The sequence below is a fragment of the Rhyacophila brunnea genome, unplaced genomic scaffold (assembly GCF_057557595.1).
Source record: "Rhyacophila brunnea isolate RB1 unplaced genomic scaffold, BYU_Rbru_1.0 scaffold_14, whole genome shotgun sequence".
NCBI classification, from domain to species: Eukaryota; Metazoa; Arthropoda; class Insecta; order Trichoptera; family Rhyacophilidae; genus Rhyacophila; species Rhyacophila brunnea.
In genome coordinates this window covers 31,544,261-31,569,421 of record NW_028232796.1, presented here as the reverse complement: position 1 = coordinate 31,569,421, position 25,161 = coordinate 31,544,261, and the positions used below count along the sequence as shown (strand labels likewise).

The window sequence follows — 25,161 nt, the reverse complement described above, 5'->3', positions numbered from 1 at the left end:
AATAGGTATTACACATTTAATAATTTATGGAATTTACGGATTGAATGAATGTTAAAATATATTGAAATGCTTAGAAACTTTGACAAACGTTGTCGATAATAGTCTCTTACAAATTAATTGCTACCTATGTAAAATAACTAGTTAAAAAAATAGTTTGACTTTATGTATTTTAGACTTCATCTACCTATAAAGATGATTAATTCAGTTTATAAACTTAATAATCACTTGGGTTACAATCCTTTTATTATTACGCCCAACCAAAAATACTACAAAAATACAACTATTCCAGCCGTCGTGAAATAGTTAGCGATAACATTACCCTCCAGCACGTTATATTCATTTGTTAATTTCATTTTAGCTTTCCCACGAAAAAACACAGTAGCTACAGTATAACCTTAGAGCTTTATCGGACACATAGGATACGGAAATACGTGCGCGATCGCAGTTGCAAAATTCGCCATATCTCTCTATGGACCTTATCGCAAAATAAGTGGGCGACAGAAGCGTGTGATTTTGTATTGACGAAAACAGTTGTCGATACCAAACAATAAACACAGTCACTCTTTCCCCTCACTCAAAGTGATTGCATTGCTCCAACAAGAGACTGCTGTAAAGTGAATGCATTTATCTAATTAATATACCATATAAATACACAAAAAACACGTTTTTTAATTATACAGTGTATACAACAAGTATTTTAGTATACTTTAGCAACGTTTCGAGAAGTGAACTATAAATAGTGATTGTTTATCACTATTACCAGTTTATTAGTGCCACATTAAAGAAGGACTTACAATGAGCAAAATGAAAATTCTACTAATATTACTAATTGGTAAGACACTATAAATTTTATCTATTGTGCATGGTTTTTTTTTTCATTGATTCTTCAATCCTAAGTGGATCTCGGTTGCCTCACAAAGAGATTTTTTTAGAAACAGGCTTTTTTCACAAGAAACCGATGTTTCTCACCTGTTCAATCTATAAAATATATTATACATGTATCATTGTGAGATTTTTTGTGCGAAATGAAAGGGGAGATAGGTCATGAAAGTCAATAAATGAAACATGCTGAATTAATGCAATTCACATATTAGAAACATAGACATTCACACACAAACTTGTCCAAAATTTATTCTTCTTTCGGTTTATCGATTTATCGGCATACAGAATGTATACACTTGTAAGATAGGGTTAAGTATAAAAGAATTTGTAATAAACTAATTTCTCCTAAGTGAAATATAAAACAATACACACACGTTTGAAACCCGTGGGTCACGAGATCGAATACAACGGCTGAATCAAATAATTCAAGGAAAATTGACTACAAACAGGATAATTGATGGTATATATTATGTTTTTACGATTAATTTGTTTACTTTATGGTTGTGTATTATTATATTAAATACAAAAATCCCTTATTGTAACTCATTTAATTGATTATAAGCTCGTAAAAATTGAACACCAAAGGAAACACTTCAATCCATATTGACAAAAACAAAGTCGTCTTTTACACAAATTATGTTTCTTGAACCCTACTGATAGTAGTTAATAATCTTCATTAGGTTTAAATAGGTAATTTTTTTACGTACAACTTTTCATGTACGGGATTAAATTCGTGTGTTGTTCGTGTTTACGTCCAAAACGTGGTAACACTGGGTTAAGCGAATTGATATAAACATACCATATAAGCGTGAAGTTCGATAATTTTGACAGACAATATTATGACGTAGTTAGAGCGACGCCGAGCGAGAGATGCAATAGGCTATGTTAGAAATAATAATGATAAAAATAATTAAACCTACCCAACGTAATTCTTTCGCAGTAGAAGAAATCGTAATTTGCGCAATTTCAATGTTAAGTTGTTCCGCTATAGCACCCGTTCCTGGAACAAAAACTCCATCGTCAACCGGAAATGGTGGTTTATCTTTTTAAATAACGGTAGAATCATGGTAGAACATTGTGGTTAAAACATTATAGGATAAACATAATGATGTTTTTGAAGTTCCCGTATGATAAAGATTAGCCGGAGGTAGTAGGTTGTCACCGTTTCCAGGGGGCACCAGCGTGGAGGTTCTTTACACGCCCCTTCGCCTACTTTTGGAGCGACATATTGTAGTTATTGAAGCCTGACACGACGAAGAAGAAGAAGAAAATAATGCTAACAATGCAAACTAGTAAATTAAATGCATTCAAAATATTATAAACATCTAGAAATACATAATATACCCATATATAAAGTTTTTTTTATAAAATATGTGGAATATTATTTATTTTGCATTTTTAAAAGAAAATAAAATCTATTTAAAGCATATGGACTTACACCGCGTGCTCGCGTGGCGATTTTAACCGTTCAACTATATTTTAATGACATTGAAGTTAATCCCTCCAAACCAAAACCCGCCACGTACCACACTCAGTCTTAATCAAGCGTATCACGCGGCCCTACATTGGCGTTTCAAGCATCTAATTCAGTTTTAGGCCAGGAATGCTCTGGGAGAAGATACTCAGGACTAAGGTTACTACGCTCAAAGTGAGCTCTGACTGAGTTTAAAGAAGTTACTTTCTAATGAAAAGTGCCGGGGAGAGAAGAGCACAAGGAAATTATAAAAATAAAAATGATTCTAGTGTATATTATAATATTATAACAAAAATAATGAAGCTAATCATACGGACAGGAAAATTTATGTGAATAGATCTTCACACCCGCAGTAAGACGCCGCATTATTTTTTATTTATTTTTTATTTGAATGACAGTTAAAAGTCAATTGATTAGTAGGAACCATTTTATTACAATAAAAATGATCAAAAACTCACAAGTTGAATTTAACGAAGTTGATGGTCGTTCTACTTTTAGTCGATTCAAAAAAATGAATCATTTTTATTTGAGTGAACTGGTTGAATGGGTAAGTTTCCTACAGTAACCAAGGTGATAACAATAATTCACATCGGCACTTCAAATTTGTCACGACCTGCACACGATGCAAGACACTATTTTAAATTATAAACAACCATTTTTCGTCACTCAAGATATCAAAAAATATGGAAACACACGAATTAACTCGCAAAGAATAAACTTAATCTAATAATATATTAATTTATATCGAAAATAAGTTATTTTCATGGAAATTTTAAATCATCAACCGTGTCTTGCACAGGATATAGTACCTTATTGAAAATAATTACAAGATAAAAAGAACTTTTTATATACCACGTTTTTTAATTTTCTATAGAATCGTATAAACTTGACAATTCTATGTATTAATAAATACTTTTTTTGTACTTGATAAAAATACTGAATATATAATAGAATACTGAAATGTCATTTTGACATTTCATATTGATTTCCATAGTAACGCACGTATATATTAAAAAAATATTTGCTAGGACTGGACACACAAGAATAAATGTGTACTTGACAAACAAGAATACGAGCTAATAAAAACGTGGTAATAAAATATAAAAGAATCATTCATAATAATATTATTTCGTTATGCTTTTATATATATTAATAGGATTTGGCACAACACTTTCTATAAGCTACTTCAAATTATGCTAGCCAAAAGTTACATCGCTACAACCACGATATCTGCTGCCTAGCTAGCGGATAAGTAGGGCTTGGCAATACGCATCGAGTCTCACGTTTTCTCTGATAACCTCTATGTTTAAATATATATAAATATCAAGATACGGAGAAAACATATTTTTAGAAACACGATTTGCGAACAATTGTTGAATTATTCCTTTTCCATTCAAACTTAATATACTTACAGAAGATTTTAAAATATTAGAATCCTATTATTTACAATAGTACATACATACAATATATTTTTTTCAAATAAAACATACCTTACATAGGTGGACCGATAGCTCAAAGGATAAAAGCAGGCATCAGCATCATCCTCATACCGCACCATCCTTTTCTCTAGTATTTCATACATCTTTATGTAGCCACTTTTTTTTTCAACTAGTAAGTATGCGGTATAAATAAAATTGACTCTGAATCGACAATTGACTTGTGAGTCCCTGATAATTATGATAGAAATCGGGAGCATCTGTTATTTATTCTCCCAGTGTGCAGAATTAAGCTACCTACCACTGATGATGCCAATTGGGAAGGCAATAATCGTATTAAATCATATTGCTTCAGTTATTGATAATATTTACATAAAATAGAATCGATTTAGTTTACTCGGTGAACTTCCGTGTACTTTTTTTTGTCATACCTAATTAAGCTTGTATTTTTTTAAATATTATTAACACTTTTTTATGTTATGTTATTACGTGTATTGCGTTTGTAATTTTCCATGTACAAATAAATATTTTGAATTTGGAATAGTTATGTTATGTCTACTACTTATAGACCTACTAACTTATCTGTAGAATGGCCAAAAATGGAACTACGAACTACCATAGAACGCCATGTTGAAAATTTCATTCGAATGTCAGATTTTGTCCACTTACGAGTCTTGATTGGGTAGTTTTCGACAGTGTCTGCCCCATCCCATTCTTCAGATAAGTTTGTAGGACTGTAACCAATATTCTAAAATTAGAGATGTACCTACTAAGTTTTACTATCTGTCCTTATTTGTATGATAATAATATGTACTCATTATATTAATATATTATATTAGTATCCTGTCAAGATTCTGCAAAGAGACTCTTTGTTATCTTGAGTTAATTTATGGTTCGAAAATGTGCGAGAAATACTACGTTATCAGCTATTAAAATAGCAACAAACAGTTTTTATTACAAATATAGCGATGACGCCTACTTGTTAAGTAGAGATGTCGTAAAAGCTTCGATACTTTTTGACCTATAAGTACTCTGTTACTTTGGTAACAATACTTTTCTTTCGATATTATAATATCAGTTTTGATATTTTCCCACTATTATAGGACACAGATATCAAGTATCAATACTACAATATAATACTTAAAAGCAGATTCTCACGACTATTATACTGAACAAATAATATACCAATAAATTATTGTGCATTCGTAAATCTTTTAACTGTTCTTACGATTAGCTTATTAATGAAATATTTAGGTACACGTCATGCTGACTGAAAATAATATGTCTGTGATGCTAGAGCTAGACGGTTATAAATGCAGTTTTTTCACTTTCTAAGTTTTCTTTCATAATAATATGATCCAAATTGTACTTTCTTTCTTTTGAAAAAATATTATAGCTACAACTTTATTGGTTATATAGTAACGTTACAAGAAATCTGCATCTGGCCAAATATGATATAAAGTTTCAATGGCAAAAATATGTAATACTGCTTAAAATGAAAGATAACAACAAAGTTTCAATTTTTTCAATACAAATGATTAAAATTTTATATTGGGATGCTAATTCCGCTTATTTTGATATAAAATACTTCAAAATATCTTATAAACTAACTTATCAGACTGATTTCAAAACATTGGTTTTGCTCTCCAATAAAATTGTGTAAACTGCAGTTACAACTTTTTGCAATCACAGTAGATACTGATGTATGCTTTTTAACTTAGCTATTTTATTAACTGATATGAACCAAGCTTACATTACTTTACACATGACAAAAATAGTAACTGCAGTGATTTTAACAAAAATAAGTATTATATCCAGGTGTTGCCAACCGTACTAATTAGTGTCATACACTATGGCTATGCAATGTTTTTCAAAAACAGGAAATATTCATGCTAAAGTCTAAAAAATATTCGCCACCCTTTTACATTTACCAATACCAGCGGGATTATTAAACCAGTCATAGTATTTCATATTAGGATGCGATACAGATACCAAGTATCAATACTTCTATGTACGATATCGAAGCGTTTTTTATAGTTAGTACGAGGGTGGGTCAATAAGTCCTTAGAAAAGCCGACAAGTGGCGCGACTAGTACTGTAAGCGGTTTGTTTTCATGCAGCGGCACTACCGATTCAGTATGCTGCGAAGTTTCAATCAGATTGGTCGGGTTGTTGTGTGTTTTTCGTAAATTTAAAAAAAAAATTTGCTTGTGGAAAATGGAAAAATGGAAAATGGAGAAAATTGAGTTTAGAGCTGTTATTAAACATTTTAATATAAAAGGGTTAACAGCAAAGGAAATAAAAAATGAGTTGGATTTAGTTCACGGCATATCTGCTCCTTCACTTGCAACTATTTATAACTGGTTAAATGAATTTAAACGTGGTCGTACATCAACAAAGGATGAACCACGCTCAGGACGTCCTGTAGAGGTGACTACACCAGAAATGATCAATAAAATCCACGATATGGTGTTAAGTGACCGAAGATTAAAGTTGAGTGAGATAATTGAGGTTACAGGGATCTCAAAAGGTAGCGTCATTTCTATTTTACATGACAAATTGGGCATGAAAAATATTTCTGCAAGATGGGTGCCGCGTTTGCTCACAGTCGACAATAAACGCAATAGGGTGGTGGCCTCTAAAGCCCTGTTGTCGCTCATGCAACGCAATCCGGATGAATTTTTTCGTCGCTTTGTGACTGTAGATGAAACATGGATACACCACTATACTCCCGAGACGAAAGAACATTCAAAGCAGTGGATTGCGAAGACAAACCATGTCCAAAGAAGGCGAAAACCGTAAAATCAGCTAGTAAGGTTATGGCTACTGTATTTTGGGATGCACGTGAAATTATTTTCGTTGACTATTTGGAAAAAGGAAAAACAATAACAGGGGATTATTATGCATCTTTATTGGACCAGCTAAAAAACGAAATTGAAGAAAAATGGCCTCATTTAAACAGGAAAAAAATCCTCTTTCATCAGGACAATGCCCGTGTTCACACATGTTTACGATCAATGGCTAAAATTGAAGAATTGAAGTTCGAATTGATCGAACACCCACCGTATTCGCCAGATTTAGCCCCCAGTGACTTTTTCCTTTTCCCAAACTTAAAAAAATGGCTAAGTGGACAAGGTTTTTTTGCAAATGAAGAAGTCATCGATCGGACAAATGCTTATTTTGAGGACCTTCCGAAAACTTATTTTTCTGACGGTTTAAAAAAAATTGAGAAACGTCTAATCAAGTGTATTGAGCTCCAAGGAGATTATGTTGAGAAATAAAAAAAAAATACAAAAATAAAAACTGTTTTAATGCTTTTTTCTAAGGAATTATTGACCCACCCTCGTACCTACATCTCTAATTATACGTGCATATATCCAAAACACGTACAGGATGAAAACAAAACCAATTATAGCATTTATTTCACACACACACATATATATATATATATATATATAATTGATAAGCATAATATAAACATTATAAATTAGACACATGTAATTTATAAATTATTTGGATACAGATCCACCAGCATAAGTTGTCCGCTAAGTGAGGGTGCCACATGCTAAAATTTAACATAATAATATCATTTCATACTTATTATACTGAGCCCCCACCCTTGCCACTTATATATGTGTGTGTATGTACATTTATAATTATTAATATAACACTTTATGTACTTAAATTTTCATCTAAATAATTAAAATACATAATATATATTATTATTATATCGGTAACAGTATGAAATTACAGCATGCCATATTAATTGAATAGAATATTCATCATTATCACCCTTCAATACGTATACTTAATAATACAAGATTGTAAATAAGTAACTTTCGGAATAATATAACAGTACCTACCTAATTTAAAAGCATTCTCTTTAGAAACATGGAATGTAGTATTATATTTAACTTTGCCTTGGATGAACAAGTAAAATATATTAACTACTAGTATATTATAATATTTACTATATTAACAATAATTCTCCTGTAAATTTAATAGTTTTCTAGTAAATTTTAATCATTTTCCTAATACCATAAATAAGTTAGATACCATAATCGTCGCCATTACAACACAATATAATATGTCTTGTCCACGTGTTCACTCGCTTTCGTCCGTTGCAAGATACTTATACCGCCTTAGCTTCAAATGTGTTTTGCCTTCTTCTACATATTCCAATTACGTCAGTAAAAGTCTGCCACATCTCTTTTCTTCTCTGGTGTATTAATTGACGAGGAGCCTAATGGGTAGTTAGGTGTCTTCCACCCTTGAGAAAGAGGCTGAAAGACAAAGTCGGCTCACTTTTGAGTGATTACTATACAACGAGGTTGTACAAGGATGTTGTAAAATATTTATTAAAATCATCCATAGTAATATTCGCATTAAAAACAGAGTTTAATATATGTAACGAATCATAATTTCAATAAAGAATATGAAAAACATAAAAAAAATCTATATAAGGATTAACCTGATGCGCTGCTATCATGCTTTGAAAATTAAATAAAAGCTCCATTTGACCTACGCTGAGCATGTCCCCCCTTAGTGTAGAGATCTCTTTTTCTGCTTTCGTTTTCCTTACGCCGCCTCCTTATTCATATGCAATGGCTTTAAATTGTTCCAAAGGCTTCCACCACTCTCATGGTTGGTCCAATGCCCATTAGGTAGCGATAATGTCCACTTTCGGAAACACTGCTGTGAAAAAAAAATCATACAAGTATCAGAGAAAATATAATAAAGACTCCTACTGCTTTCGAACACATATCTCTGTGGGTCTATCAGGTGGTAAATTGTCACTACCTAGTATGTAATATGTAAGAAGGGTAATTTTTTTTAATTTGTCGGTCAGATATTGGAAATGGTTAATTCAAGCATCGACACAGGCAAACTTAATGAGTATTCTTTAAAACAAGTGCTAGTATCTTATTGAAATAATTGAGCCTGAAACCTATCGATTAGTTACATGGTTATTTTTTCAGAAAAAAGACGCAAGTAGGTTAATAAAAAGAGTAAAAGGTAACGTAAAAAATCTTCTATGTACCGCAAAAAATATTATTTTAATAGTGTGCTGTGGCGCATAAAAGATTGGAAAGGTAACTAACTCAAATGTTTATTTTTATAAATAGCTTACCTAGTAATTAAATAATTACAAGATAAAAAGAACTTTTTATATACAACGTTTTAAAATTTTCTGTTGAATTATTATGCTCAATATGCTCAAACTTGTACTTAATAATATGAAGTAAATAAACAACAAACAAACAAAAATATAGAATACTGAAATGTCATTTTGACATTTCATTTTGATTTCCATAGTAACGCATGTATATATTAATAATTTAGTTGCTAGGACCACCTTCACGCAACCAATAATAGTATTATACTTTTTACGGATTTTTTTGAAATAACTTTCCATACAAAACAGAATTAACTGAAAATGAAATCAATTCTGCTTAAAGATGGCTAAAAGTATTAAAAGAATGCATTGGCATCGTGTACTGATATATTCTAAAAAATTCAAATGTCTAGCTAGTCGGGAAGTTAGTTAAAAATCGATTGCAAGATTTGTACTGGACAAACAACCGCCGGACAAACAAGAATACGAGCTAATAAAAACGTTGTAAAAATACTATAATATAAATTCATTTAAAACCATTGGTGTTTACATATAAAATTTTGTGCTTAAAATATCGATGACTGAGAAAGATTGCGATAGCAATATGACGTTAGTTATACATAATCAAAATAAACGAATAATTTTAATTATCCATTAAAAAAATCATATCACATACAATGTGGTACTCATTTGTTCAAGAGTAACACAGTTGATTACAACAATGATTAGAATGCGATTAGAAATATCGTTGTGACCTTTTGGCATTGAACTGTGACGACGCGGTGCTTTTAAAAATAATAAAATCATAACTATGCTATCAAATACACTTCATATTATTTCTTATTGATATGTAATACCTATATGGTTTATCTTGAAATCACTAAAATCAAATAATTTAACAAAAATGCCAATATTATAATTCATGTTCTGTGAAATACTCACTCCTCAATACCAATAATACACAGTCAAGTTTTTTTTAATAATAGGTACAGCAGTCCATGAGCCCAAAAAAGTGGTATGATTAATAATAGAAGTGAAACAATCACAAACACTTTAGCTTTAAGAAAATCACATAATTATTATGAACTCACCGCCAATAAAACCCGGAGCCCCCGGATGAAAGCCAGCGCCTTACGTAATGGGCTACGTGGGTCACCCTTATTACCACAACTATAAATACTATCCCATGATAAATGAAGACTTTTCTTTGCTCACTCTATCAGTGTCAACAATTATTAATATAATATTATAATAAACAATTTTTTATTCAACGAATACCTAATTCACAAGATTTGAGAGTGTAACAATCTTTATTTGACATAGATTATTTCTTTTATTGTATTAACTGCCAATTCATGGTGGAAATGCATTTTAATATTGATTAAAACACATTTTTTTAGTACTTGTTCCACGTTTAATTAATAAATCTGGACCGGTTTTGTCCGCCTCAGAGGGACATTTTCAACTGAAACAAGATCCGAATGTATTTATTAAAAGTAGAATACGTACTAAAAATGTGTTTTATTAAATTAAATCAAAAATGACAAAGATAATTTGAAAACACCCAAAATATATAATACTCGTACAATAATTAAAAGAAAAAATCTTTTTGTAAAAAATACGTAGGTACATAGCGGGACTCAAACCCGCATCCACTGGATTCGCGCCAATGTGCTTTACTAATTGAGCCATGTGCGTCCTATCTAATTACGACGAATTTAACTAATAGCTGTTACATTTTTGAAGCGTCGAACAAACAAAAAAATAGGATTCGAAAAAATTGTGATACTAAAAACTACACTACATATTGATTTTATCACTTTATCTTATTTTTATATAAGTAGTTATTTGTTTGCGTTCAACATATATTATTATTGTCATATTATTATATTGTTATGTTGTCATAAAAGGCTTCACGTGCCGCTGATTTGTTATCAATGTCAAAAATATTTATTTGTCTTGTCATTTGCCTTGGTGAATCAAAATGTGTATAATTAGATCAAACCTATTATCATTTTATAAATATTTATAATAATTGCAGATCTCCTCTATTGCATATAAATATAATAGAATATTATGTTTATAATATTTATCTAGTCAATAGTTTTTTATTTTTTCCTTTTTGTAAACATAATATAGTCTTTTTCATAGTTAAATATTATTAGCATATATGAAAAGCATTCGATTACCACGTTTATTTCTTCAATATTTCGACGCAAACTTTTGGTATTTTCTTTGTGTTGAGTTATAAAATAACCTCTGAGAATGGGTAAAATGACAAAAACATTTATATGTTTTGAAAGAATCATGATAATAGCTTTATTAATAATAAAATGATGTTTGTTATGAAAATAAGTGTTTCACTCGCAATTATTCTTAATATGAATATACATATTTTTTCAATATAGAATTCCGGATAGTAAAGATGTAAGTAGATGACTCAACATAATACGAGGGTGGGTCAATAATTCCTTAGAAAAAAGCATTAAAACAGTTTTTATTTTTGTATTTTTTTTTTATTTCTCAACATAATCTCCTTGGAGCTCAATACACTTGGTTAGACGTTTCTCAATTTTTTTAAACCGTCAGAAAAATAAGTTTTCGGAAGGTCCTCAAAATAAGCATTTGTCCGATCGATGACTTCTTCATTTGAAAAAAAACCTTGTCCACTTAGCCATTTTTTTTAAGTTTGGGAAAAGGAAAAAGTCACTGGGGGCTAAATCTGGCGAATACGGTGGGTGGTCGACCAATTCGAACTTCAATTCTTCAATTTTAGCCATTGATCGTAAACATGTGTGAACACGGGCATTGTTCTGATGAAAGAGGATTTTTTTCCTGTTTAAATGAGGCCATTTTTCTTCAATTTCGTTTTTTAGCTGGTCCAATAAAGATGCATAATAATCCCCTGTTATTGTTTTTCCTTTTTCCAAATAGTCAACGAAAATAATTTCACGTGCATCCCAAAATACAGTAGCCATAGCCTTACCAGCTGATTTTACGGTTTTCGCCTTCTTTGGACATGGTTTGTCTTCGCAATCCACTGCTTTGACTGTTCTTTCGTCTCGAGAGTATAGTGGTGTATCCATGTTTCATCTACAGTCACAAAGCGACGAAAAAATTCATCCGGATTGCGTTGCATGAGCGACAACAGGGCTTTAGAGGCCACCACCCTATTGCGTTTATTGTCGACTGTGAGCAAACGCGGCACCCATCTTGCAGAAATATTTTTCATGCCCAATTTGTCATGTAAAATAGAAATGACGCTACCTTTTGAGATCCCTGTAACCTCAATTATCTCACTCAACTTTAATCTTCGGTCACTTAACACCATATCGTGGATTTTATTGATCATATCTGGTGTAGTCACCTCTACAGGACGTCCTGAGCGTGGTTCATCCTTTGTTGATGTACGACCACGTTTAAATTCATTTAACCAGTTATAAATAGTTGCAAGTGAAGGAGCAGATATGCCGTGAACTAAATCCAACTCATTTTTTATTTCCTTTGCTGTTAACCCTTTTATATTAAAATGTTTAATAACAGCTCTAAACTCAATTTTCTCCATTTTCCATTTTTCCATTTTCCACAAGCAAATTTTTTTTTTAAATGTACGAAAAACACACAACAACCCGACCAATCTGATTGAAACTTCGCAGCATACTGAATCGGTAGTGCCGCTGCATGAAAACAAACCGCTTACAGTACTAGTCGCGCCACTTGTCGGCTTTTCTAAGGACTTATTGACCCACCCTCGTATTATAACGATGTATATTATCATCATTAATTATTATCATTAATAGAGACATCAAAACTACAAAAATATTATAATATTATGTTATAATTATTGATAATAATTTCTCTTGGTAGATTAGTAGAAGATATTTCTAGTAGTCGTGAGGTTTTAAGGAATTAATTTATTCTTTTTTCTTTACAATCATGACATTCCATGCTACGGGGTGTTACCAAAATTCATTACGCCATGGTATCTCCAAATCATGTCACATGCATCCAAGAGAACCGATCCTATGAAGGAACGCAATCTCAAACTACCATAGCTGTTTATTCAGTGCATATGGAACTATTCCAGTTGCAAAAAATATCAGTGGTCTTATATTTGCTTTTAACGGCCCAGATGCTCAGAGTAGGTAAAAATGGAGCTTTTATGGGTTTTTTCAGAGCATAACCTAACCGAAAAATAAATATTTTTTGAAAAACGGTACATATTTAAAGACGTGCGTTAACATGATCTTACACTCTACTTTATTTATCGTTTGTCAATTTATGGCTACGGCCGTATGTTGTAGCTTAACCACTGAGAAATGCCAATAGAAATGGCGTATTTCAAAAAATACTACCTTATTCTGAGGTCAGTAATTATTATAAAGCAATCATTATTCGTAGGATGTTTATCACATTTTAATGGTCAAACACATAGCTTATAATCAGTATCTTTAGAATTATCTTCAAATGAGTTAATCGTGCCCATTTTTTGAATAATAAAATGCCTAATTCTTGACAAATTTGGGATCACAAAGAATATAAAATATATTTTTTATCGTAAAGATGTCACTATATAATGTTAACATCAATTTTACTAATGGTTTTGTAAATGCGTTTAAAAATTAATAAACCTAAAAAAACTTAACACCACTGCACATGACGTACATTAAAGCGAGAGGTTTAAAAGAATACTATTTTTGTAATATAAATACTTTATGCAGTCATCAAATGTTTAAAATAAAAATAAAGGATAATAAGGCTTCAAAATTATATAAATAGATTATCTACAACGTTTAAGGAATGTCCAGGATTATGCTCTGAAAATACCATAAAATCTCCGGTTTGACCTACACTGAGCATGTGGGCACTTAAGGAGGAAAAGCATGCCAGCAGAGAACCTAGCTTTATAACTAAACTATAAATAAAAAGGATTTCAAGTTATCCACATTTATATTTTTATAAAAATCGATGTTTTTTTCAAAAAAATATTAAAACGATGAATTGGTCAAAATCTAAACGACGAAAAATTGAAAACCTAACAAACTAAATTTTAATAATAAATATGACCATAAAATATAATGTAATAATAAAATGTGACCCTGCAACGAATTCAAATTGTATTACATTTTTTAACAATTGTAAGTTTATCTTTAAATTTAAAAAAAATTAAAATCTTTTTAATGTTTTCAGGAGACATATTTATTGATTTATACAGTTTAAATTGTAAATTATCAAAAAAAAATCTCAAATTGCAAGCTTCGTGTTTTCCACTAGGTTCTCTGCTGGCGCACCTCTCCCCCTTAAGAGATATTTTCTTTTAGACTACAATAGATTTAGAGGTCTAGTAATTTTAAACACAAAATCACCAAATTATCACTTAACTTTATTCTTGCCTTTGTAAAATAAATCGAGCCAATGAAGATCTATCCCAGCATGAAAATAATAACTGAAACCCACAATACGAATCTATGTAGTTAATGTCAAATCAAAATTAAGAAAACACATTGTCCAATCATGCCGAAGTGCAAAATGATCCTACTGAGACAATCAAATTTAAATATTTTTGGGAATTCATTACTTTATTCTAGGATAATTATGAGCTTTACAATTTTAATTTATCAAATTTTATTACTTATTGGAGGTATTGTTGTTTATTGTCTTTGGTATATCGACAAGTAACTTCATGCATTTTTTTTACATGAATCGTTAATTTGCGATCAATATTTTTTCATGAAAAGTAAGGTAAGTTTTTGAATGCAATTTGAGTGCAATGAATCGGCTTTCTCATACAACTGAATGAAGCATGCAATCAATAGCCGATAACTTACGAGAAAATAGCGACGCGATAAAAAAAAATGCAGGGCATCACGGAGGATTTACTTTGGTCATTATAAAGTACCCATAAAATATAATGTTAACGTGGAAATTTTGCCGCAACTTGATTACCTGCCTCACTATACTTTTTCACCATACCTGCCTGCTTCACCATACCTTCATATAACCTGCCGCTCCTAGGTTTTTCCCTTTCCAGAGCCAGTAGCATAATTTGGTATTGATTTTCAGCATATAGGTATGCACTTAAATCAAATTATCCAAAAATGCACACTCGTGTGTTTGGTTCCATTGGGACGATCTAATATCGTGTATTTTCACATTGAATACGTTTGTATTACCTGATCACTTCATAACTAATATACAGATCATTCATAAAACTATGTATATCAATAATTAAATTGACAATTTTTCATTTCAGGGTTAGCGCTAACATACGGCGCACCTTCCAAAGATGGCGTCCCTGCCCTCGCGTGCATGGACGTTTACTGCGAAGAACCTGACGGCGGTCCATTGTGCGCCATTGATGCGTCAGGTCAGGCGCAGACCTTCGCCAATTACTGCCATCTGGAGCTGGCATCTTGCAGGGATAGCATCTGTAAGTTTGGTTATGTTAAGTACTTCAAATTTTATTTGCATAATATGCAAACTAGTTTCACGTCTTGAAACCTTAACTAAACGATCTCTAACAGAAATAATATTATTAAAATTTAAAGTTATTTATTCATTTGGAGTAAATATTATACATTATAAATTTAATACGTTTACGAGATACCATTAACAATACATTGAATAACAACAGATTAAAACTAAGTGAAGAACTACTGTGGTGTTATTTGGGATAATTAACAACATAATTCGAGCTTCCATATTGTGACTACCTATACTAAAGTTTGATTTGATATAAATAAAATGTTTTCAAGTTAAAATCACATTTTTACTTTGTATAAGAAACAATGTTTTAAAGTAAATAAGAAAATCTCTTCTCCAAATTTAAGACAACTATATTTGAAATGATAAAATAACCCACAAATAGCATATTATGAAATCCTTTTAATATGTATACTTAGCTTTTTATTAATTTTAAGTTTTACTTTAAATTAAAATCAAAAAAATAGATTTATTTTTCTTTATAACGTTACAAGCAGAGTCTTTCAGAGAAATCGTGATACCCGGTAAAACTTGTAATTTACAACCCCCTTCCCCCCCCCCCCCACAATGAATATATAAAAAATATGAAACCGTCTATCAAATAAAAAAATAACTCTGAAAATAAACAATATCTTTTCATTGAACAGTTCACCTACCTTTGTCCAAAATTGATATTATTTTTTTTCATATTTTCAGTTTACGCAATCGTCCGGGACGGAGAATGCTGACATTTGAAGAAAATCGATTAACATTCAGCGATCACCACTTTTCCACAAGGCGCGAATAAAATATCGCCTTTCAAATAGTATTTTATTATTATTTAAATTTATTTATTTACTAAAACCAATGTATAGTCGAACATATTTTTCTGTATTTTCAATTGTTTATAGAAAATAATAATATACCTTTTGCAAATTTGCAGCATCGAAAGTTATTGTCACAAATTTTTTATAATACTAATTATTGATGTGTAAACATCTTAAGTAAAACCCTATCCCCTTCACCAAAATCGTACTGGAATAGGTTCTAAAAAAATCGACGAAAATCTTAACAAACACGTTATACCCCGTTTACACGTGTATGGAATTACTGCTGACGGTACGTATTATCGCAGCCATAACAAAAAAATGCACGTGTAAATACGTATCATCGTGCAATTTAAAGGTTGCTTGCATTAATCAAAAAAGTTCAGAAGCTTCTGAATTTTCACGCGACAATTGAACCTTGTAATATCTGCGCCTCCGCAATAGAACGACAGTAGCAAACCTGCTGGTAAAAAAACGAACTACACCACGTAGAGACTCATTTTGTGATTAATCGATTTTCACGACCTGTCAAATAGTACCTTAAAATGACAATATCGCGTCTGGCTTACTCTTGAAGAATGAGATTGGCGTGACAGTCAACACTTTTACGTGTAAACAGTTATTATCACGATAAAAATAAATATACCCTATTGGTGCAAGTAAATCCATGCACGTGCACAGACGCTATTAAGCAAAGTCGGCAGGATATGAATGATTCATGTAAAAACACTGAGTGAATACCGAATAGTGAACGTTACATAATTATGTTTGAGTCAAGGCACCGTTTCACGATGTCACTTGTCGTGACATAATATGCCAACAGCGTCTTTATATATTTACTGTACTGCACGCAATATTATTAGCTATCCCAAAAAACAATGTTGTGAAAATTCATTCTTTATCATGGATTATTATTATAATATAGAAAACCATAAAATTAGTTGACATCGCCTAAATATTCATAACACATTTATGCGCATGGTGTTTACTACAAAAATAACCATGGTAGTGCTCATTGTATATTTTCGTTCTCTTTATGACTCAACCTTTTTTTTCTTCGGGCCAAATACATATATTTGTAAAGTAACGTGGGTCGCATCACTACTGGTGTGACGAAAAAAATCATGAAACCCCCCTTTTTTACAAAACATTTTTGAGATTTTAAAAATCATGCGTATTTTTTAAATTAATCGTGTGCGATAGCAACACTCTTATACCAGATCTGATGTGGACCATAATGACAATCCTCTTCGGGTGTCACTATCTGTGCGTCAAAGTCGAAACGAATCTCAAGATATACGAAATTCCTGATAATAAATGTGTTTCAGGCCGCACATAAAAGCTTAAAGGGCCGCAGGTTGAGTATCGCTGATCTATACTGTCTCTACTCTATCTTCTACCAGCGTTGATGAATACTAGTGGTTTCCCAATGATTTTTTTTACATTATTGCTGTCACCTTTTTAAAGTATTTATCAAATATATTATCTGATACTTGACTAAAAGCCTTTTAGACATTACGTCGCAAGTATGCACATAGCTTTACCACCACCAGCCACCACGTCTCTATACTCTTTCAGGCATGGTGTAACAAACGAGAAACTCTCTCGAAAGTTATGCTAGAAGAAACATTATGTGATTTTTATTATGACTGGCATACACTAGTGTGTATATTATTTCGATTTTGACCTCAACTGTTATTTTGGTCGATGCAAGATGACTTATAATCTTTTTTATTATTGTATACCACCACAGATCAACTGGGTACATGATATTATTATGTTTCAACTCAACTAAAGGTTGTGTAAGATAGATTTGACCAGAGTATATCTTTTACTTTCAAGCAATATATTGTCAGAACACCACTAGTCGCAGGCATGCACAAAACAGCCCTTTCCTGATATTGAAGCATAGTTATGTTTTTAGTAACATATTCAGCATTCTACTCCAAAATTATATTAAACACTTGTTTTGTGCATCGAGTAGATATTCTAATATTAATCAAAATCTAAGGTGGAATTTTGTTACCTGCAGAAATGTTTTTTGCTCCTCGCTAATCTTTGCCAGTTTCCATGCCTTTCCATTATGTACCAGTGCTCATCAACACTGTCAATCTACGTCTTTCCGCTTCTAAATCAATAATTGTGTTGAGATACCCACTTGATCGAGAACTTCGGTGTCGAGCATTCTTTTAATACGGCTTGTCCATCGAAGTCTTTGCAATTTAGTTTAGGTAGCATTGGCTCGCTTTTGTATTCGTAATATAAATTCATGTTTATAGATATTTTAAGGCATGGTAGTGTAAAATCTTTCATACTTCAATAATATGGTTTCAATTAGTATTTTCCAACAATATTTTTACCATGTGATCCATTTCAAAGATAGCTATAAATGGAAAAATAAAATAATACAACATTTATAAAATATTAGTAACTTACGTATAGTGGGAATGAGTTTACAGGATTTAAAGTATCAAAAAAGCTTCGATGCTGGACATTTGCAACTTTGGTTTAGATATTATAAAAATCATTGACTGTTATATTGTCAACGAAAATTATAATTACATAGTTTTAAGATTTTATAAAATAAAATTTTATCCTAAAGATTTATTTTTCACATCATTATTTTTATACTGGAAAAAACACTTTATAATAAATTTTAATTATTTATTTTTAAACTTCTTTGTTTTATTTTATATTTTTCAATGTAAATACATACCTCCAAAATGCATTTATACAAAGATTATTTTGTATGGAAATTAGCTCGGCTTCATACGAGGTCGCTTCGTTGTTCAATACACATAATTTAAAACAATAATGATAATTACATTTTTCAAAATCAAAATTACTACCTATATGTTGTCTAGGAATACAATAATATGTCAAAATAAAAATACATCTGACAGTGTTGTCAAACAATAGAACATCAAATTAAAATCGAATCCAAAATATGCATACTTTATCCGTGTAGTAAAAATTCCAAATTTAAAATAACAAACAAACATACCTATTTTGTATTTTATATAATTAAATAGGTAAGTAGGTATGCAATGAAAATAGTTTGACTTTATGTCTGCGGAACGTTTAAATAAAAACATTGCAAAGTTTAGTAATAAACCTACACTGCTTATACAATAAAACTTAGTTAAATACTACTTAAATACGAAATATTTTCGTGTCAGGTAAGCACCAATAATATTATATACCTACTTACTTTATGGTTTTCACCCACCACTCTCTTCGGTGTTTGCAGTCAGAAATTTCAAAATTAGTTTTAAAAAATATTATATTATAATTTTATTCTATACACTGTACGAAATTCTCGAAGAACCAATTTTTGTTGTTGATGGCTCAAATATTTTATAAAAATCTTAAATCATATGAGTATGGCCTTGTATCAACAAATCACTAATTATATTATAGAGCTTCAAAAGCAAATACAGTTTATAAATTTTTTAAATAGTTTATATCACAATCTATGGAAATTATGACTTACTAAGTACGACAACATTATTTAGGCGGCAACAGGAAGTCGCCCGTGTCACTTATAGAATATTTCTCAATGTTGTTATTTTTTGAGAAAACAAATCCCGCGAAATTAAGTTTTTAATTTATAACAATTCTATTCTCAACAAGTAATTAATTTATAAATCTAATTATTGTTTGATAAGTATCAATAGAAAAATAATTTCACCTCATTACTATTATATTAGGTTAATTAATACAGCGTAATTATTGAATTTGGAAGGAAATCTATCATTAAACCCACATTAACTGATAATATTGCTGCAGGTATTTATGAATTAAATAATTAAGAGAACACAAATTATGACTAAATAAGTAGAAGTGAAAGATATAACATATTCAATATTATATTGATGACATAATCACATTTTTTTATAATTTACAAATGCCGTCTTTTATATCGTATTTTTAGTAAAATTGTTGTAGAAACACATACCTACTGTGAAAATAATTTTCTATAAATTAAATTATATCCACCTAACATTATAAACTTTAAAACAATATGTACCTACTTATCGGTTTAAAAATTCAAGAGGACAACTAATTAACTAACCGTAAATACAAATAAGATTAAAATAATTGATAACATCATATGTAAGGTCATCAACACAACTTTTAAAAGTACATTTCCAAGGACACGATATTAAAAATTGATTAAATCAATCATCATGTGAGGTATTCTACACCAGACACATTGGTTTCATCATCACTCGATACTAATTTATTCACTTTCACTACTGCTATCAAAATTGACACTAAAAACTAAACTTTGGTCACTCATAGTCTCACAACATCTATCTTTTATCATATAATCCTCTTCCAAATGTATTGTGTGTTCACATTGTTTTTTCCAATCGTCCGGTGTTATCGTTCCAAAAGCATCTTCTGTTAGCCTTTGCATGTCAGCTGCTCGGCAATCAACATTATTACTTGCAATTCTTCTTTTCACAAGTGACCACATAAATTCTATTGGGTTAAGATCACAGTGGTATGGTGGTAGACGAACTACTGTTGAGCCTTTTTCTTTGATCAGCTCGTCGAATAAATACTTTGGTGTTGGTTTATTTCTATCAATTATTTCTTTTAATTTAGTTTTAACCATATTTTCTTCGAATATAATATTATTTTCTTTCAGCCATTCTTTCATAACGCTTTTTTTATTGGCCATAGTTGGCGGTTTATTTATTTTAACGCTATGGTAAGGGGCATTATCGATAACTATTATAGAATTTGTGGGAATGTTTGGAACAAGGCGTGTTTCCACCCATTGTTTAAAATTAGTTGTATTCATATCGTCATGGTAGTCTCCAGATTTTGATTTAGATTTAAATATTACCAATCCATTATTAATAAACCCATTTTCACTCCCAGCATGTATTATGCATAATCGAGGACCAGCGGATTCCGGTTTCAAAACTCCTCTAATATCATCACTATGCCAACATTTATTCATAACATAGGATGCGTGCACGTATGTTTCATCTACATAGAACACAGGACGATTTTCACCAAGCCGATTATTTCGCATAGTGTTGAGATATCTACCTCTCCACGCAACTATGTCGTGTCTCTCTATGATAACATTTCTTTTAGAAAGGCTTTTTTTTAATTTAAACCCTAGCTTATGTAACCATCGCCGTAAAAATTCTTTGCTTCCTTGAAAGTCCATGCACTCTCTTAAAGAAACTAGTAAGGTTCGCAGCGTCGGAACTTGTTTGCGGACAGTATAAAACTCCTGCACTTCTTGACGTATGGTACATAAGTCCATACTGTCCAATGCAATCTTATTTTTTCCACGGCGTTTTTTTCCAGGCGTTACGATTTTTGAAGAGGAGGCACTCGCTGTAGTCATTTCTTTCTTAATTCTCGAAACTGTCCTTGGGGATATTCCTGTAAATTAATGATACACTTTCTGTAAGTATCTATATAATTTTAAGCATTTTGTAAATTTTACATCTCTGTAATAATTGATTTAATTACAATAATGTTTATTCTTGAAAATATTCTTCTTGCCAATTTATTATTACACTGCCAGTGTACTTAAATGATCATTTATACTTAATTATTATACGTCTAAAAATATGAATAAAACATAATATTACGATACGCACAACTATATAATAAACAAACATAATTTCCAGTAATTGGGGAAATATTTCTAGTAATACAACACTGAATTTTGACATACCAGACATGGCCGCCACCCGTGATATGGGCTTGTTTAAGTATTGTATAGGCTCGCCTTTTAAATGCGACTCTTTTTCTTCTTCACAATACATCAAAAGTTTACTAATAATATTTCGAACATCACTTCGTATAGTTTTGGACATCTTTTGAATATAATAAGCTTCAAATTACGTAAAAGATAGATGCGTCAAATACAAATGTCAAAAATGTAATGAATAATTTAGGGGCGTTCCTAATTTGAAACCGGAAGTTCGATTGTAGTTCACAGTTTTGCCACGTAGCCAAGATCAAGTTGCCGGACAATAGTTCTTGCAATTTAAAATGTATTACAAAATACCATCGACTTCAACATAATTTAAAATATTTATGAGACAACTCCAATTGTTAACATTAATTTTCTTATAATGTATATAACAGACGGTACTCATCTACTTCCCATCGTAATAGTATGAATTATGAGTAAAAGCCATGATTCAAGCATAATTAGGTACCTCATTATAATATACATACGTGTTTATTTATTTGAAATTACATAATTTACCTACTTACTCGATTTACATAACTAAAAAAAATACCTTACCTGTTCTATCCTTGTAAAGACGACGTCTCGAGATGTGATAAGTTTTCGATGGATTTTCATATCACCAATTTGGTATATTCGTGTAAGTCGTGTCCCACGATAGCCGAGCGTAAATGTGTCGGTTTATAATGCCGTGGATTTCGGGTTTGGCAAATTCACAATATATTTTTGAATCTGTGTTTGGAGTTTGAGTATGCGCTTATAAGTTGAACAAGTCGCTAAGAACTATTCATATTTAAAACGAAAAAACAACATGGTAATAATAATATAATGTGAAATTTTATTTATTTTAGAGAATCCCGGGATTGTGATAAAGAATTTTAATTATGGAATTGGTAAAACATTTGTCTGGAATCATATTTTTTTATTTGTTTATTTAGCGATAAATACAAGAACGTAATTTGGTACAGAATAGCAGAGACACGCATTTTAATTAAAATCGCGAGAGTTTTAAATGAAACAATTTCGTTTTTGTCTCGACTAAAAATTTTGTGGTTTTCAAATAAAACCGTGACCCGTCGGATCCAGGAATATTTTGATCTTTCAAAAATGTATTCTTTTTATATTGTTTTTCTAAAACCGCATAGGTACATTTATTTGTTTTTAAAACTCATGTTATGAACGTCTTAAATTTATAATTTGTGAAGTTCACTATAATCTTCTTCTTGGTCGTACACTCATGGCTGAGGATCGTGACCACATTTAAATTTCGCCATCCTTTGAGCGACCAAGACTTTCTATCCTTCTCAATCTTCCGCTTCTCTCAGGGCAGAATGGAAGGTGCCCCCGGTCAGCTCTTTCACTTGGTCACTCCATCGCGCAGACGTTCTTCCTCTGCTTCGCCTTTCCTGGAGGCTACCCAAAACTACCAGTCTTTCCGGGTTGTCCGGTCCGCGCCTGACAATATGTCCAAAAAACTACAGAATTCTTCTCAGACATATCGTCGAGAGCCGTTCCTTTATCTTCAATCTTTGGATGATTGACTGGTTCGTCCTGTGCTCAGTCCAAGAAATGCGAAGCATTTGGCGCTAGCACCACATCTCAAAGGCATCAATTGCCTTCCGTTCTCTTGCCTTCAGGGTCCACGACTCGACTCCGTATAGAAATATCGAGAACACTAATGTTTGCACAAGCATCATTTTTGTGGGAATCGAAATTCCCCGATCCTTCCATATAGTGGTAAGGCGTATCATCGCATTTTTTGCAATTTGTGTGCGCTTCTTATTTCCGCTTCGCATCCGCCCTTTCCACTGATGGTTGATCCCAGATATACAAACTCAAACAAAGTGTACTCGGTGTTGGTAGAAGGTTGGCCCCATCAACAACCATTAACGTGGTCTTATTCCTATTAATAAAGAGGCCGTATTTGCGACTCTCTTCTTCTACCCAGTGTAGCAGCTCTGTGAGTTCTCTTTCATCAGCAGCGATTGGTGTGGTATCATCTGCGAATCTTAAGTTGTTTATTTTCTGACCACCAATTGTTATTCCGCCATGCCAATGATCTAAGGCTCTTCGCATTATATGCTCTCCATATATATTGAATAACTGGGAAGATAAAACACATCCCTGACGAACTCCCTTCTCGGTTCGCAAACTTTCAGAAAACGCACTATTTACTCTTACCTTTGTGTGGCTATTGTTATATAAGTTTTTGATAAGACAGGTAAGGTGTGATTGAACTCCCATTTCCAGAAGTACCTTCCACATACATTTCCATCTTACGCAGTCGAATGCCTTCTGATAGTCAATAAAGCATAACACCATAGGGGTATTAAACTCTCTGCATTTTTCAATTAGTTGTCTGATGTTCAATCTCAATCTAAGTAGAGCATAAAATTTGAGAATTTTATTTTATTTTAAATTAAAGTTATAACAAAATTTACGTATATAAACTTGACAATTGACCCTTATTACAATACAAGTACAATTAATTTTTCGGTCACCGAAAGAATAAATAAAATATTGACTAATTTTGATACACCTAAATATGGCGGTCATTTTATTTTTATATCGTCCATATAATAACACGACTCCATGTTATGCACACTACCATTGAAAACAGAAATTATCTTAATATTTTCATCAATTCTGTATAAATGCATATTTTGACTGTTTTGTTTGCCTTATTTTTCCTTTAAAATATGTTTTTTTTTTAAATATATTCTGAATATTCAGTTGTAAATAATAACATTAAAATAATGTGGGAACGTCTCACAAAAAATAGTAATCCTAAACCAACTTTACAATGAATCGAATTTCGTAATTTTTATATCAAGGCGGTAGCCATCTATTGGCAGAATTTGTAAACTTTCTCAATTTGAAACCGAAGGTAGCTTGCTAGTAAATTATAAAGCCGATATCGACGCCTTTTTCACTATCCCACACCGACTAAAAAAATACATATGAATGCCACAATATAGTGCCTTTCAGTTGCGAAGGGTAGATGTAGGCTGTTAAGATCCGACATAAATAGTGCACACTAAACTTGTTTATACTTGTTTTCATTGAACTAAGACTACAATTTGTAGATATTTTCTGTAGTTTTTTAAATACAATTAAACCCTGCCTTATCCAAGCCATAGTCTTTCTTCTTTCTTTCGACCATGTCCGATCCTAATAGGATCATAATATGGGCCTCCACAGAGTGGAGGTTTTGTATTAACAGATTATGTTTT

General features: G+C 31.6%; 1 protein-coding gene across 1 annotated transcript; it reads left to right on the top strand.

Moving 5' to 3' along the window:
* Positions 1-553: 553 nt before the first annotated feature.
* LOC147075861 (uncharacterized) lies at positions 554-16,318 on the top strand. Its single transcript, XM_085942194.1, has 3 exons — positions 554-832; positions 15,162-15,338; positions 16,088-16,318. Exons 1-3 carry the CDS (start codon positions 796-798, stop codon positions 16,117-16,119), a joined length of 246 nt encoding a protein of 81 aa, XP_085798320.1. The 5' UTR covers positions 554-795; the 3' UTR covers positions 16,120-16,318.
* The last annotated feature ends 8,843 nt before the right edge of the window (positions 16,319-25,161 follow it).

Excerpts from the sequence above, each read along its gene's own strand:
- LOC147075861 (XM_085942194.1), top strand. The coding sequence starts at position 796 with ATGAGCAAAATGAAAATTCTACTAATATTACTAATTG. Across the intron at positions 833-15,161 it reads TCTACTAATATTACTAATTG|GGTTAGCGCTAACATACGGC; the intron begins GTAAGACACTAT and ends TTTTCATTTCAG. Across the intron at positions 15,339-16,087 it reads ATCTTGCAGGGATAGCATCT|TTTACGCAATCGTCCGGGAC; the intron begins GTAAGTTTGGTT and ends TCATATTTTCAG.